The sequence below is a fragment of the Anolis sagrei genome, chromosome 4, assembly GCF_037176765.1.
Source record: "Anolis sagrei isolate rAnoSag1 chromosome 4, rAnoSag1.mat, whole genome shotgun sequence".
NCBI lineage: Eukaryota > Metazoa > Chordata > Lepidosauria > Squamata > Dactyloidae > Anolis > Anolis sagrei.
In genome coordinates, this window is record NC_090024.1 from 59,878,270 (window position 1) to 59,895,757 (window position 17,488).

Sequence of the window (17,488 nt, forward strand, 5' to 3'; positions counted from 1 at the left end):
AGCAACTGAGAAACTGCAAGTCACTTCTGGTGTGAGAGAATTGGCCGTCTGCAAGGACGTTGCCCAGGGGACGCCAGATGATTTGATGTTTTTATCATCCTTGTGGGAGGCTTCTCTCATGTCCCTGCATGAGGAGCTGGAGTTGATAGAGGGAGCTCATCTGCCTCTCCCCGGATTCGAACCTGCGACCTGTTGGTCTTCAGTCCTGCTGGCACAAGGGTTTAACCCACTGCGCCACCGGGGGCTCCATTAGTATAGCTAAGTTAATAAACAGTAAACGCAACACAGAAGAGAGATAAGAAATCAGAAAGTTCAATGCATTCTATTAATTGAATTTTGGCACACAAAACCTAGGAAATTATAACAATATTTCTACTTTATGTGTTCAATGTCTCAACAGTTTTTAATGGATGTGCAACTTTTGGTTTTCTCCCTTGCAAAAGAGCCCAATTAGAATGTTGTTAACTTGTTTGTAACAATAAATTAATGAAGTTTAAAAAGAAGAAAGGAAAGGATTATAAAATTTAAAAAATCTGTAAACAAAATTACTTAACGTTATAATGCTTGTGTTTGAGTTATAAAACCCTAGTCCTAGTTAATCCTTTGTCCCTAGTTAACGTAAGTACCTTGATGAAAGAGCACTTGTATCCTGAATTGGTAAAAAGATTACATTCATTCATTCAGATTTTGGATTCTAATGAGAATGTTAGTTTTGGTGAATAGACTGCCTTGAAGGATTGAAACTGATTGTAATGTACAAATTTAGAAACCTTTATTTCTAGCGCTATATTTTTTATTATTAAGCTTCCAATTCAACAGAAGTTTTTAAAAATAAAATAATTCAATGTTATACTTTGGTCATTAATATTGTATTCATACAAGAAAAACCAAAAGAGTAGACCAAGTATCATGTTTTAGGCAACTCAGGGCCCTTCCACAGTCATATAACCCATAATATCAAGGCAGATAATCCACAATATCTGCTTTGAACTGGGTTATCTGAGTCCATACTGGGAAATAACCCAGTTCAAAGCAGACAATGTCGGATTTTATACAGCTGTGTGGAAGGGGACTCAGTTGATACAAGATAGTTCAGTGCAGATTTAAATTGATCTTGATAATTGAACTGATACTTGTAAAGAGATCTACTTTGTTTCACTTCTGCACCAAAATAAATTGCAATAATAAATTGCAATAATGCCTCCGAGCCGATGTATTGTACACATTTTATGAACAGGATTGCTCAAACATTACACTGAGAACACGTGTAATGTTTAAGCACTTCTGTATATATTCAAATAACCAATCACGAGGCTATGCATAGGATTTCCAATTATTTGTACAGAACTTGCATGCACATATTTGTTCATAGACTCATTCAAAGCTTTTGAGACAGGTACAAGTATTCCTTGGCTAGAATTGTGAGACTTAAAGGAACAAAATTGTATATTTTATTGGTTGTGAGGCATGACTCAAGCAACTGAATCATGGTCATTATTTTGCATGAAGACCATTTGCTCAGCTCTGAGGTTGCATAGAGATTATGTGTTTCCCTCAAATACCATGGGTTTATAGCTTCTGGAGATTTTAGCTGCAAACAATGTATTTGGCAGAGCACTGCAACTTTCCTATAACAAACTGTTTTCAAACACTACTTTCTTAAACCTCCGTTCTATTGATATAAGGAATACTTGAAGTTGCACAAACCCTCCCATTTTGCTTATCTTCCATATAATGAAGTAGGTTGTAAAAGGCCTCCTTAGTGCTGGCACCTCATTTCTGGAATGCCCGTCTTGTGAGACTTGACTTTGCCAATGCTTTGTGATCAGGTGAACTCCAGGCTTTTGAAGTATGCAATTTTTAAATATGCCTTGGCTTTATGCGGTTTTAATATCTATTTTCTTAATATTCCACTTATTTAGTGTTTTAATGTTGAATTCTGTTTGTCTCAATGGATTGCTTTCAAACTGTTAACATTGTGGGAGTTGTTCAATATTAAAGAGTGTGGTATTCTGTATATGTGCTTACAAGTAGTCTATCCACTTATGGGTTTCACAGTGTTTTCTTGGACAAGGAATACTCATGGAATGTACGTGTTAGAAAACATTGGGTGCTCAACAGTGTCGCCATCCAAAAACCTTGATTCTTCAATTTTCCAATGCAGACTGAATTCCCCTTACATCAGTAGTAGAACCAGACCCTGCATGTACATATATTTTAGAATTATTATGCAGCCATTATTTATATATACCTCCGTAAGGGAGCATTTTCCTCAATGTCTTCCAAAGTTTCCAATGAAGACCTCTGGGAAATCAACCGGCGTCTGTGGAAATAACAATAAATTATATTGAATTCTGCTTAATATACACAGAACAAAACAGAGAGCTCAAATAAACAAAACGTAAGGTCCTGGAGGGTTTATATTTTTTCTGAAAGATCAACTGACAGTATACTCTTCTGGATCTATCATGAAGCACAGATTGCCTCATGTAGTAGGAAAGCTTTTAATCTAGGCTGTGATATTAGTCACAACCCTCCCTATAAAGAGATAGCCTAGTAAAAGTAATGAGTGCCCTGATAACCTCCAATGTGTTATATGTGCAGCTATCATTGAAACAGCTCGGACACATCAGGTTTGGAAAATTCATACAATTTCTAGCTGAAAATGGTGTATCTGATCTCATTTGCTAGCACGCTGTCAGTTATCTTGGCCTCTGGCTCATTTTTAGATCCAAATTGAAGTGCAGGTGTTCATCTTTAAAACCTTGAATAACCCGAGGCCAGAGGATGCAAACAGGAATGAGAATCCAGACCTTTTTGGACTGCTACTTACCAGTATAACCCATGCTATGGGATACTAGAAGCTACACTCCAACATCTGGAGACCCATCCAATTCCCATTACTGATCTAAAAGGCTATTTCCTGACAGATCTTTATGGTTGTTCTTAGCCAAGCCAGAAATCTTGGTCATGCATATGCAGGGGAAGGGGCAAGGGTCCTCTCCTGCCAGTGGACTGGCACAGCTTCAACCAAGAGTAATGTTTGCTAACTTGGGTGTCCCACATTGCCTTAAAACCATTAAAAAGCCAGTCATGTATTTTTTTTCTGTGTCAGGAGCGACTTGAGAAACTGCAAGTTGCTTCTGCTGTGAGAGAATTGGCCATCTGCGAGGACGTTGCCCAGGGGACACGCAGATGTTTTGTTGTTTTACCATCCTTGTGTGGGGCTTCTCTCATGTCTCCGCACGGGGAATCGGAGCTGTCAGAGGGAATACATCCACGATGTACCCTGGATTCGAACCTCCGACCTGTCGGTCTTCAGTCCTGTCAGCACAAGGGTTTAACCCATTGTACCAACCGGGGGTTCCAGTCATATAACGCAAAATGTATATACAGTTCTGAAAACAAATACTTCAGCCAGAAGAGCAAGAGAATAAAAGGAGATGGTAGCCCGGAATTCCTTCACCACATTGATTTTTGAAAGATTAAATGCTTACTGTTCAGCTAGCAGCAATTATATCTTTCCAATAGTATAATGCCAAGTTTTTAACTTTGTTTGTGGTTTTTAAAATACATTAGAATTGTTTTCTCAATGGCTTCTGACATGATAAACAAATAAATAGTCTTTCCAAGCTGAGATTCTGTTTAATATGGCTGTTCTAAGAAAGGTGTCATATACATTTCTTTAACAGTTCCTGAAGAAAATTTGCCCTTTCACACCACAAATTATAGCATTATGATTATGGGATTATAAAGTCTGTACTCTGTAGTGTGGAAAGGCACCGCAGTTTCTTGGCTGAAAATACCCTTTCCTAAACTGCACATCCTAGGACTCCACAGGATAGAACCATGGCTTTTGAAGTAGAATCATACAGCTATAATTTGTGTAGTATGAAAGGGCTAAGTGGTTACAATCACGTACAATCCAAGTTTCTTCAAAAAGTACCTTCAAACATGAAACCAATCAAAGCCATTCTGTTTCAAGCCCTCTATTTCTCGCAATCCTCCCCCATCTTCTGACATTTCCTGCTGCTCCTACTATGGGGGTTCCACACCCAAGGAAACGTTCTCTTTGACAGCACTATAATAGCAACACCTCACAGCTCTTGGAACAATTACCAGCCCCTTGCAAACTTCCACATGTCTAAATGACCACCAGAGCTCACCTCCAGCACACCTCATTCTTTCTTCTGCTCTCCATGCTTCCCTGCCTTTCTGAGCTATGAATTAAAACTACAGAGAAAGGAAACAGGAAAGAAAATGGAGGGGATGGGTAGGTAAGCATAGACAGTGTGAGAAGCAAGAGAAAGGCATGATGGTGCGCTTACATGAAAAAGAGAAAGTCATTTTTACTGGGAGCTTTGTTTGCTGGTCCTAAATCCTCAAGGTATGTTACGTTTTGTTTTCCATACAAAGCGTAATAATTAATGAAAGACCTTTACAGCAAATAAAACCTACTACTATAGATAAAATATTAATAATACAATGTACCTACAATAGAATATGAAAATATAAAGTAGCTGGTCATACAATAATTTGTATGTAATAAATCGCACAATTCAATGCAATAATACAAAAGACATAACAATGACTAGAACCAGTATGTTTTAGTGGTTTGAAACACTGGACTAGGAGTCCAGAAGACAACTTTTCTACTCCATACTTGGAAATGCACTTGGGTATCTTAGGTAAGCCGCACTTTCTCAGCCTCAGAAGAATGCCATGGTAAATCCCCTCTGGAAAGATTTTGCTAAGAAACCCCCATACTAGGCTTGCCTTCCATTTGCCCAAAGTCAGAAATCTGACTTGAAAGCACACAACAACAAATATCATTGCCATTGTTGTCATCATCACCAACACTTTACTTTTTTCATCAGTAGTGAGACAAAAAAGTAGCTCACAGCAACAAGGATAACGACAGAGTAATTATAGATGCGGCAATCCTGGAGAACCGCAGATTCAAAGACCAGGAGAGGAAAAAGGTAATGAAATATCAAGGCCTACAAATGGAGATTTGGCATTCCTGGAAAAAGAGGCCCTCTGGGAGAAATTTCAAAAGGTTGACAAAACCGTTGGAGAAAGGCACCATAGATATGATCATAATAGCAAAAATATAAAAAATGACCTTCTTTGGAATGTGCTGTATTATGATGCCTGACTAATCTACATTCTTTCATAGAATCGGAATCATAAATCATTCAAACCCCCAGTTAGTAAAATTAATTAGGTAATATTTTCTCATATGTGTTAATGTAATATGTTGTTTTATTTTTATATTCTTTTATGTTGCTTTTGCTGATTTAAATTAATTTTGTTGTTTATCTTAATTAATTATTGTTTATGGTTTGCACAGTTATTGTGTTGTAAGTCACTCCGAGTCCCCTCGACGAGATGGGGTGAGATACAAATAAAGTTTAAAAAAAATTATTATTAAATGTATCAATGTCAGTGGTGTTGTCATATTTAAAGTGCAAGAAAGTGAACATGTAAACTAACATTATTAAGATACAAATGCAGCGATTGTGTAAAATAGCGAATTGCCAGTTTTCTAATGGAATGTATCAAAAGAACTGTCTAGTAGTGTGATAAGTATCCAAATTCTTTCTTGAACAGGGCACAGAGGGTTATTTGTCCTTGGACTCTGTCAAAAATCCTGCCATATCTGTCTTGTCAAGTCTTGGGAAAGTCTACCACTACTCCTTGGGAGGAGAAAGGTGAGGGAAAGGGAAAGCAATTCAGACCACAAAGACCAGCTCTGAGCTTCTGGGAGAAGGAAAATCTGGATGCACTTCACTGGAGAGGCACCCTCTTTTCTTATTCCAACCAAGTGCTTTTCTATAGTCTCAATCAGCATCTCCCTCCCTTTCCCATTAATAAGCAACAGCCAAGCAGTGGAAGGACACAGAATTGTATATGCAGAGCTACATGCACATGCAAAATTTTGGCTTAAGTATGAAATATTAGGGATAAGGCCACTGTGTGGTTTCTCAGATTTACATGTAAGTCCAGAAATATATCCTCTGCACATAATGGGAGTCATACTGTATTGCTCTTTACACTTTTGTCTACTTTTCCTCTTTATTTAGCGTTCTAAATTTGTGCAAATGTGCATGTGTTTATACTTTTGCAATATAGTTGTAATGTATTATTGTTAAAATGCTAGATTTTTTTTGAAAACCAGAAAAATAATGGGGTTTTTTGTTTTCGAAAGGAACTGATTTCAGTATTCTAATCAACAGTCCAACAAAAATATTTTTAATTTAAGCAATATAGTTAAAGCTATACTTGTGGAGTCACAGCTATAAAGGAATAATAAAGCACAATGCAAAGAAAGGTTGCATATTACAACTGTTGAAAATATTCCACATGGGGAGTGAAAGAAACAAAAGGCAGGATAAATTGCTCCTTATTAATGTTGAAGATTCAAAATATTGCCAAAGATAATTTAATTATATCCAAGAGAGACCTTGTTACCATGTAACAGTTGTTTTCCTATGTCCCAGGTGGGAATATGTGCACCAGCACACTGTTCTTTTTAAAGCCGCTATGCTTAAATTTACAGTTACCAATGGATGTTTATCTTAAAGAGAATTCGCATAAATTAAATAAAATCTATCTAATTCCTTTCCAACTTCCTTGCAGTTTTCAACAATACTTATCACATCCTCTCATCAAAATAAGGGCTATGTCAAATAGCAGCAAAATGTAAAAGATGCTGTATGAAATGCACATTTCAGCTGAAATTTGCCAGTTATCAGTTGCAACATAAACAGCAAAAAGCTGTGCCAATAAACTAATGTTTGGGCATAAATCCTTTCACCTAATCAATTGATAAATAAATCTACATCGAGATAAGTAAATCTACATCTACATTAATACAATGGCTCTACTCGATCTGACATTGACGTATTAATTTAGGACTAGACCTCCTTTTTTTCTTAGCCAAAGTATTTTGGGGAGAAACTCGGTAACAGAAATCAGATGTTATTAGTGTAACAGAAATGGAAGTGGAATGACCACAGGAGTCAATGTGATCAACTTTCGCAGGAAAACATGGTTGTTCCAGTGTGCCTTCCCAGAATAAGGAAACCCCCAGCAATTGGTCCCTAAATGCACTTTATTAATGATCTAGGATTGTCTGCACGCCCCATCCCTCTCTGAAAATTCTATCCTAATTACTTTTTACCTGGTCATGCTCAGCATATTTTAAAATTTTAATTATTACATTTAGCCCAGCCATAGGTTTTTAAATATCGTTGTGTTATTGTTAATGTTTATTGTTATTTTCTATTATGACTTTTATTTTATTGTTTTGTATTATTGATGTGTTGTGGGCTCGGCCGCATGTAAGCCGCACCGAGTCCCCTGGGGAGATGGTAGCGGGGTCTAAATAAAGCTTTATTGTTATTATTGTTATTATTATTAATGGTGAAGGATCCCTGGATTAGTATTCCATCTATTGTAAGACACCATCAACTGCAAGATGCAGCCAAATTTTGGAGCTCTAATTTTGCAGAAAAGTATTTTTGATTCTAAGATGAACCCCTTTTATTTGAGCATCTATCTTTGTGTCTCAATTTTCGGGGGGGGGGGGGGATGTCCTCACCCTAACTTTACTTGTCTTACTGCCCAGCTGTTCTGGCCAGCGCCCAGGAAGCTTCCCCACTCTGCAACTTTCGTGCTGCCTCTTCATGGTTACAGGAAAGCGATAGGAACAACAAAGACAGCCGGCAGCAACCCGGAGAGGAGAAGTTGCATGTATCAGCTGCGCTGGACAAGCATGAAAAGTGTGAGGTTGGGGAGGTGGCAGCAGCATCAAATGTTGAGTTGGGGAGGCTTTCTGGGTTCTCTGTCACTCAATCACCCACTACTCCGGCTCCCTTCTGTTAAACAAAACAAAACAAATCTAGAATGCCCACGATTCTAAGGTGCACCCCTGCTTTACCCTTGATTTTGAAAGGGAAAAATGTGTCTTAGAATTGGTGAAATATAGCAAATAAAAATACTGATTTTTATACAATAGTTTTTGCAATTTATAAATGTCTATTTGACATAACATATATTAAGATGAGAGAGTGTGGTGGCATTTTAAGAATGCAAAACGGATCCTTTTGAGTTAGATTTAACTGTATTTTGCTGCAACACTAACAGTACGTTTGGGATTTATGTAAATATATATTAAGAACTTCATCTATAGCCAACTTCACTATGATGCAAGATTTCTGGTTAAAATCTCTAATCTTTTGCATTAGTAGTATTAGAATAAATAGGTCAAAGGAGGGGAGAGGGGGAGAGAAGATATGTTGAAATCCCATACAGTTGATGTGATACAAATGCCCTGAAACAAATATAAGCAATTATGCTATCTTTGGGAATCAGTCTGAAAATATCAATTGCCAGAATTCATGTTGTATTTCTCCACAAAAGTATGTGTTCCTATATACAGCATTGTTTCTGTTACTCTCAGAGCAGATAATCCCCATTATCTGCTTTGAACTGGATTATATGAGTCTACACTGCCATATAATCCAGTTAAAAGCAGATACTGTAATCTGGATTTTATATGGCAATGTAGAAGTGGTCTGAGTCTACACTGCCATATAATTCAGTTCAAAGCAGATAATCTGGATTTTACACAAAATCTGCTTTGAACTGGATTATATGGCAGTGCAGATTCATATAATCCAGTTCAAAGCACATAATGTGGATTATCGGCTTTGATCATCTGGATTATATGGCAGTGTAGAAGGGGCCACAGTCTTACCTACAAATATGATTGAAATGGTAGACATGTTGAAGTACTGAGAAATTCACCTTTTTTCCATTTAGTCTTATTACTCCCTGCATCCTTTTTCTCATACACAAAAATCCTGTTTTTCATGTCATGAGTTGTCACACTCTTTATAAATCAGGACTTTGCTTTTATTTGAAGGAATGTTGTTATGTTGCTTTTTATTACATAACTGGCTAACTCACTGACAGATCACAGCATGGATCGTATTTTATACAAGCAGCTGATAAATTGCTTGCAATCTACGACAATTTACTGAATCAAGCATCATTAGAATGGGCAGCCCAGAAATAAAATTCCAATTAAGTGGTTAAAAGATGGAAGTAATTTTGGATGTCATTACCTTACCCATGGTTTCATAAAAACAGTAATAATGTCGGCTCACCTCACATAATTTGAGATTGGTGTCTATTGACATGTTTGCTAGGCACAAGGTAAATGAATAATCAAAACACACAATGATCTCCTGTAGTCACAAGACCATTTATCTGCATTCCACAAAATATGCCCTCTCTAGGCATTTTCTAGGTTTTCCAGAGTGACTCTATACTACTCGGGCCAGAAGTCCTTCATTTAATTAAAAAAGAAAAAGAAAAAAGAAAATCCAATGTACACTAAGGCAGAATCTAGTTCTAATCTAATCCATCACATGGATCCAACCTTAAAGCATTCCACAGACACACTGAAATATTTTAATGAATTCATTATTATTTTAAAAAAATATGCCAGTATGTTTTGATCAATAGGATGCTGCATCTAGAGCCATGCAAGCCCCATGTCACTCACAATGCAAACTGTGATAAAGTATCATATTTCCAGTTCAAACGCATTAGATCTGCAGCATAAAACATTACGCTCCTGTATTACAGCTCTGAGAATTACGCATCCAGTATTTTCAGTGGCAATGCTGACTGAATAATTCTGGTTGTTCAGCCTGAAAAGCAAAGTTTCCAAGATTTGTATGGCTCTGGCTAGGAAAGTATTTTGTTATAGCCACCATAGCATCAAATCAAGGGTCATGGAATTCTTCTGCATGAAAGAAGTTTCCTGTACTTTTAATGAGATTAATTTTTCATGTGAAATAGTCATTTTTAGCCACAAAGGCACTTAGATCATCTGACACCGCTCTCCTTGACAGCATAGCCCTTGCTCTGGCCCCAAACTGAAAAAAAATGTAAGGTGAGGGAGGTTGTTCTGCTGCCAAATTAAATGTGTTAACATGAACTACACAAAAGGGCAAGAGGCCCATTAGGTGTGCCACAAAGCAAAAGTTCAAGGGATATTTTACCACATGCTGAAGAGTTTCACAGAAAAAAAGACTCATTCAATAATAGCAGCACTGTTTACTAGGTCTATGCCCACAGAAACATTGTTTGAACACTGTATTTGCAATATCAAATGGCTAATTCATTAGTAACATGAACTTGTCATGATCAGCCAACAAAACACAGTCTGACAATGAAAGACATAAGGTTTTCTCTACCAATGTTTTTCTAAAGTTCTCAGAGTAATTCATCTATTTGATTTAGGGCCCTTGCAGTTGTTGTTGTTGTTTATTCGTTCAGTCGTTTCCGACTGTGATTTAGGGCCCTTGCAGACAGGCCCAAAATGTAGGACCTATATCAGTCTTACCAGAGAACATCCAAATTACATATGTATCACACTGAATTAACCTGGTGTGCGAAAATGACACATTAGGAGGTACTCCTGGTCAGTCGCAAGGCCGAACAGGGCATAGGGTTACAGCCTGTGTTGGATGGGATCGCACTCTCCCTGAAGACGCAGGTTCGCAGCTTGGGTGTGACCCTGAACTCATCGCTGAGCCTGGAACCCCAGGTTTCGGCGGTGACCAAGGGAGCATTTGCACAGCTAAAGCTTGTGCGCCAGCTGCGCCCATACCTTGGGAAGTCTGACTTGGCCACGGTAATCCACGCTCTGGTTACATCCCGTTTAGACTACTGCAACACTCTCTATGTGGGGTTGCCTTTGAAGACGGCTCGGAAGCTCCAACTAGTCCAACGCTCGTCAGCCATGATTTTAACAGGAGTGGAGTGCAGGGAGCATACAACCCCTGTTGCGCCAACTCCACTGGCTACCGATTTGCTACCGGGCTCAATTCAAAGTGCTGGCGTTGGCCTTTAAAGCCCTAAACGGTTCCGGCCCAAGCTACCTATCCGACCGCATCTCTGCCTATGAACCCACCAGGACTTTGAGATCTTCTGGGGAGGCCCTGCTCTCGATCCTGCCTGCTTCTCAAGCACAGCTGGCGGGGACGAGAGATAGGGCCTTCTCGGTGGTGGCTCCTCGGCTGTGGAACGCCCTTCCTTACGGACATTAGACTAGTACCATCTCTAATGGTATTCCGCAGGAAAGTGAAGACCTGGCTGTTTCAGCAGGCGCTTGAATAATTAGTGCAATGATTGGTTAATGAACATTGGAACAGAATAATGGATGACGAATCTGGATCATGTTTTGGATGATGAGATGATAGTGAATAGTTATTGTAGTAATTGTTTATTAATTATGTAATATGTTAGGTTGTTAACTGTTTTTACACTGTAGCATTGATTTTTTGCTGTTCTTATTTGTTGTGAACCGCTGTGAGTCGCCTTCGGGCTGAGAACAGCGGTATATGAGTAAAGTAAATAAATAGGAGGTGGGGGAGATCTTCCCCCACACATACCTCCTGACACCTCACTTTCACATGCCAGAAGTTCTCTTTCAGGTAATTTTTTTTTTGGGGGGGGGGAGAGAAATTGGGGGGCTGGATGTTTTCCTGGGACAACCTCTGGTTGACCCGAGAGGACATGCAGCCACACACACACCTCACTGGAAAAGCATGGGATTTAGGTTGGGGGTGGGGAATAAATTCTGGATCTGGGATTTAATATCCCAGTTCCTCCCAGGATTTAGTCATGTGTAGAAGGGCCCTTGATATCTACCAATGGGCCCTAATGATATCTTATCATTTCCCCTTAATAATCAAGCAATATGTAATATTGATGTTTGTGGAATAATGATAACTGAATATTTTCATCACTGTTCATTTTTGGTCACCTACAGACAGACTTCCAGTTCCACAGAAGGTATCATTGCAACTATTTGTCATACTTTGACAACTAAATAAGTCCCAACAGACATGGCAACACAGACTTAGTTAAATCAGACAATTCAAATTCTAAATTAAAGTTGTTTTCTTCTTCTTCACTGTATAGGATTCATGATGACAAGTACAAAGCGATAAACCTTGAGCTTCAACTTTGCTTCAATAGCTATTTCAAGCACTAAAATACCCCTATTTTGTTGTACAGGACAAGTGCATGACTATAAAGCATTGTTCTGATTCTTCAAAAAGTCTCTCGATAATACTATCAGCAATATCCAAGAAATGTTTCATATTTGTTCAGACAGCTTACTTAACTAAGCATCAAGAAATGTCAACAAAGAAAAATTATTTCAAGTCTGTCATATGGCTCATATTATGGTTCATTACTGAAACAAGCTGCAACATGAAGGAGGAACATATAAAAGAAAGAAAGAACAGGGGAAAGAATATGAACAATGATCCTTATTTTGTTTTTAATAACCTGTTGTACAGAAGCCAACTGAATCCTGGTATACAAAGAGCAAGATTTTCTATACTTTGTCCTAAAGCAGTGCTATAGGATTGGAGCTTAGAATGTTAGGTATAGGAAATACTTGTATAAAAAATTAACATTAGAAATTGGAAAGATACTATAATTCAGTAGAGTGAACACAAATAATTGAAATTGTTTAACCTTTAATAAACTCTTTAACTTTTTTTTTCACTTTAAAGTTGCTTGCCTCAAGCCTGGATTTTCTTCCTCACATGGACTAAAAAGACCTGACAGAATTTTGTCTGGAAATGGTAAAGTTCAGCATGTCTGGGAACTGTCACTTAGGATCTCATCACCTATTCAAATCCATTTACATCTCTGCATCTCTTTTCTTTCCATCCCCACCAACACATATATTTCATCCACTCAAGAAATCTGCCTTGACTCTTAAATAAGGACTGCTTTTCAGTTATGATTGCAATGATTTAACCCAGGTACAGTCAAGAGTAAAGAAGCCCTAGTTTTTAAGTTTCCCTGAGCACACACAGAACATTTTTTCTGCACAACTGAATCGCTGCATCCTTTCAGTGTCACCACTCTCTGTCAAGAAGTAAGCTTTGCAAAGATGAGTAGCACTGCATATACTTTGGTCAGGTCATATTGTCTCAGCTACAGAGGGTGTCAATAGTAAACTCCTCTGAATAAAACTTGACAAGAAAATTCCATGATAGGGATGCTTTAGGGTTGCCAGAAGTTGGAAACAACTTGGGGGTACACAACGAAAACAATAACAACCAAATAAATCTATTCTTTCTCTGTATCTCTCTTATCTTAATTGCATTAAAAAGGCTTTGGGTAAAAAGAAGGAAGAGGGGGTAAACACAGAATAGGAGAGGTGGAAGAGAAAGGGAAAATCAAGAGGGAGAAAAAATGGATGCAGCTGGTTTTGCAGATAACCTTCCACCTTGCACCGTGTGAGTTAATACACTAAACAACTGCAAAGGAATTGCATCACTGCTGTTCAGCCCCAATAATATGCATTATCAGAAAAATCAACTGACAGGGATTAGCTGAGGATAATCATAAAACCCACTACAAAAGACATCTACAGGCTGAGCATTCCTTAACTGAAATATTTTGGATTTTTTTAAATTTTGGAAAGCCTGTATTTGCATGTATCATAGAGATGGGACCCAAATGAAAACATTAAATTAAATTATGTTATCTCAGCCACCAATGTTGACAATTTTGGAGTATTTTGGAATTATAGATGAGAAATGCTCAACCTGTAATACTTTTGATACAGATTCATGTCATCTACGGCAAAATAAGGGCAAAATGAAGTTAATTTCAAATGTAATGTGTGCAGAATATTTAGTTTATTGGAAATAAATAAAGTTTTCTAGTTATTCATTAAAGACAATTTTAAAGAGATATTCAAAGAGAAATTAGTCATTATTATATTGTCAATTCTAAGCCTATTTAAAAATCAACAAAAGTAATGGCATAAGCAATGCAATCGGTTCCTTTTCAAAAACTGTAATATACCCTTTAGAAAAGTACAAGAAACAGTAGGAACTAACTGCTTTTAAAAATAATTTTCCAAATTCTGGGAAATATAGTGTATTTACTATAAGGAAGGTAATGACCTTATGTAATAAAATTAATTCAACATTCTTTAAATCCTAAAAGTCTAAAGAAAAACTTTCCTACCATGTATTCTAAAATGTTTTGTCATTGTTTTAAAAGAGATTATAAAGATTCTATAAAGACTTTCCCTGTCAAGACAAAACAATTTTCAATAAAGATAATCCAGAATGCAAGTTGAACTGTTCGAAGGAGATCTCTGTAGAAAAGAGGGAAATGTCACCTTTTAGAATTATCAATTCGTTTCTGTCCTCTGAAGCAACAGTACCATTAGCTACTTCTAATGTTTCTTAGCTCAAAATAACAATTTTATATAATGTATATGCACAAGGACCATTATGCACTGATATAATTTATTATATATCCACTGCATAAATATGATTACACTTTCTGTTTGTTTATAACATATACATACACAAGCACATTATTAAATATCTGTGGTCTTCAAAACGCCAGTGCTACCTGCATTCACTTTGCAACAGTGGCCCCCAGATATTTTGGACTTCAGCTCCCAGAAGCCACAATCATTCAGCCATTCACTTGAATTATACCACACACAAGTATTTGTCCAAGACCAGAACTCAAAGTTTTCAGTTTCCCCAAAAACAAATTCACAATTTAAAAAATATACAATCTGATCTCGTTTTCTTGTGTCAGCGTTATTGTGCAGAAGAGCCTGTGTTTCCGGCAGGCTAACTTTTGGGGGGTGGAGGGAAATGGCAGGCTGGAGGGAGGGAAAACCCAGGGTTTGGGTTGAGGGTGGGGACTGAAACCCAGAAATAAGGAGGTTATGTTAACCCACCTCCTCCTCAGTTTTAGTGAAGTGTAGAAGGAACCTCAGAGTCACAGAGCGGCCACTATAGCTGGATCTACACTGCCATATAATCCAGATTATCTGTTTTGAACTGGATTATATAAATCTACATTGCCATGTAATCCAGTTAAAAGCAGATAATCTGGATTTTATATGGCCTAAAAAGAAGTCCTTCTAATGAATCTCCATCAAACATGCTTGTGAGGGAGGCTGGAAAGTCAAAACTGCTCTTCTCAATTATCTATGGGCCCTAACATAGATATAAATGGATATGAAAAGAGATACAGCAATATAATTTCATGATAAGAGTGATGTAATCCTTATAGTCATGTCTCCTAACTAATTCCACTCATTATAATTTAATTTACATGCATTACTACAGTAGTGATTTGGGCCATATGTTCAAAGGCTAGAGTGGAAACAGCTTTTTAGTAAACCCTAGAGAAGAAGAACCAAAGATTACACCCTAATTTTTTACACTGACATTGTAATTACAGAGCTCACAGAACATCATTGTCTGGATGTGCTTGTGTTTCTAAATTGGAAACAGACCGTCTAAAAAACAACCCTACATCCAGTTATGCACATGTGAGAACTGAACTGGCTGCATGGCAGAACTAAAAGATCTAGAATTAAATTCAGTCAGCAAAAATACATTAGCACACAGTAGCAATATATACAACTTTTAAAACTTCATAGAAGCATGCTCTAACTAGAGATTAACAGTCTCTGGTCTTAATTAAATATTGGGTTTGTATATTTGGAACAGGGGAGGAGAAACCAAGAGCTTTAATATTGACATTACCTTTGAATTTTTGAAACATTATTAATCACTTAAATGTCCAATATAAAATTATTTATATTTATATGATTATAAAAGGAAAAATACAAACTACAAATTAGAACAACTAGTCATTATAATACAGTATCATGTTAAACTTCATGTACAAAAAGAAGCAAAGCATTATCCACAGATAAACATAGAATATGCAAGAAAAATAACCATTAACCTAAGGGGTTACGAAACAAATCTCCATATGAAGCAGGTGCCTCTCTCTATTCACTGTACTTGCTAATAGTGAAATAAATGAAAAGATATCTGATAGCACTGTCTGTAGCCATTTGTTCTTTAAACCCATCTGATAGCACTGTCTGTAGCCATTTGTTCTTTAAACCATCTAAGCTGCTGAGTACCTAAGCTGCTGAGTACCAGAACTCTCCACCTGTATTATAGCAATTTTCAATCTTGCTGCAAGAAAGTGGAAGGTCAATGGCTTCTGGTTTAAGATATTCGAGTTTAGGAGATTCTGAAAATATATTTAGAAACGTTCTGTTAGGGAGTTCAGTAGTATCAACTAATTTGTAATCTCCCAAATTCCTTATGGACCTTCAGGGCATGCACACTACATATGCAAATATGCCCAAGAGCACATCTTCACTGACCAATCAGCCAAAAGGGCTGCCAAATCAATTCTGTGGCAGCTAAACAAGCATAGAGCTGATTTGGGTTAATGGGGGCGAATGCTGCTGAACAGTGCCTTGAATCATGTTAACCAAACTAGCAGGTTACTCAAAATTCTTCTTGAGAAGCTGGGGGAAACTATAACATTGGGCCTATTTAACTGTTGAGCTGGTTCTGAGATAGAACCAAATGCATCTGTTTTCATGGCCACCCTGAATTCCTTGAATTCAGCCAGCACCCCACCCCCCACCCCCCCCCCCCCCGCTGTTGTGGCGACCTATTTATTTATTTATTTAGGGCTTTATATCCCGTCCTTTCTCAACCTCCGCAGAGGGACTCAGGATGGCTAACAAAGTGTCACCCCATGGTGCCTGGGAGTTGGGATGACAGTGCCTCACAGCCTCCTTACAGTTCCTGGAGCTGTTTTCTTGTTCATCTACAGTGATGACCTGGAGAGGGACGGGGTGCTTCCTCCTTTAAGCTCCATCATGCCATCACTGTGGGGAACAAGAAAACAGACACCCTCCAGGAACAGTAAGGAGACTTTTAATGGAGTTGTGGGGGGGGGGGGGGAGGGAAGGGTGGTAATGGCCACGCCCAGCCGTATTGATCCACTGCCAGAACATCTGGGCTATATGTCCACTTCCCCACCAATGAGGCTGGGTTTTGCAGACACATATGGCCACAGAATACGGATCAAACCAGCATTTTTAATGTTGGTGCATTCCTCAGTTTGTGCCATGCAGAACCAGACTTAGTAAAGGTAAAGGTTTCCCTTTGACATTCAGTCTAGTTGAGTCCAACTCTGGGAGATGGTGCTCATCTCCATTTCTAAGACAAAGTGTTGGCATTGTCCGTAGAAACCTCCTAGGTCATGTGGCCATCATGACTGCATGGAGCACCGTTACCTTCCCGCCGGAGCAGTACCTACTGATCTATTCACATCTGCATGTTTTCAAACTGCTAGCTTGGCAAAAGTTGGGGCTAATGACAGGAGCTAATCCCACTCCACAGAATCGAACCACTGACTCTTTCAGTCAGCAAGTTACGCAGCTCAGCTGTTTAACCCACTGCACCACCACGGCCCAGAACCAGGCTTCGAGAGGGGTAATTAAAATTCTAGTGCCTCACTGAACCCACAGTACAACGCCCCCATACCCATATGAATACCCAGGAATTTTCTAGGTCCTCCAGCT

At 38.2% G+C, this 17,488-nt stretch overlaps 1 protein-coding gene across 1 annotated transcript in view; it reads right to left on the reverse strand.

Moving 5' to 3' along the window:
- Positions 1 to 17,488, reverse strand: part of CABLES1 (Cdk5 and Abl enzyme substrate 1) — a 58,132-nt gene that overhangs the window by 24,341 nt on the left and 16,303 nt on the right. Inside the window, exon 2 of the mRNA XM_060775167.2 lies at positions 2,252 to 2,323. Within this exon, the coding sequence (XP_060631150.2) occupies positions 2,252 to 2,323 (72 nt within the window). The remainder of the gene's footprint in view (positions 1 to 2,251; positions 2,324 to 17,488) is intronic.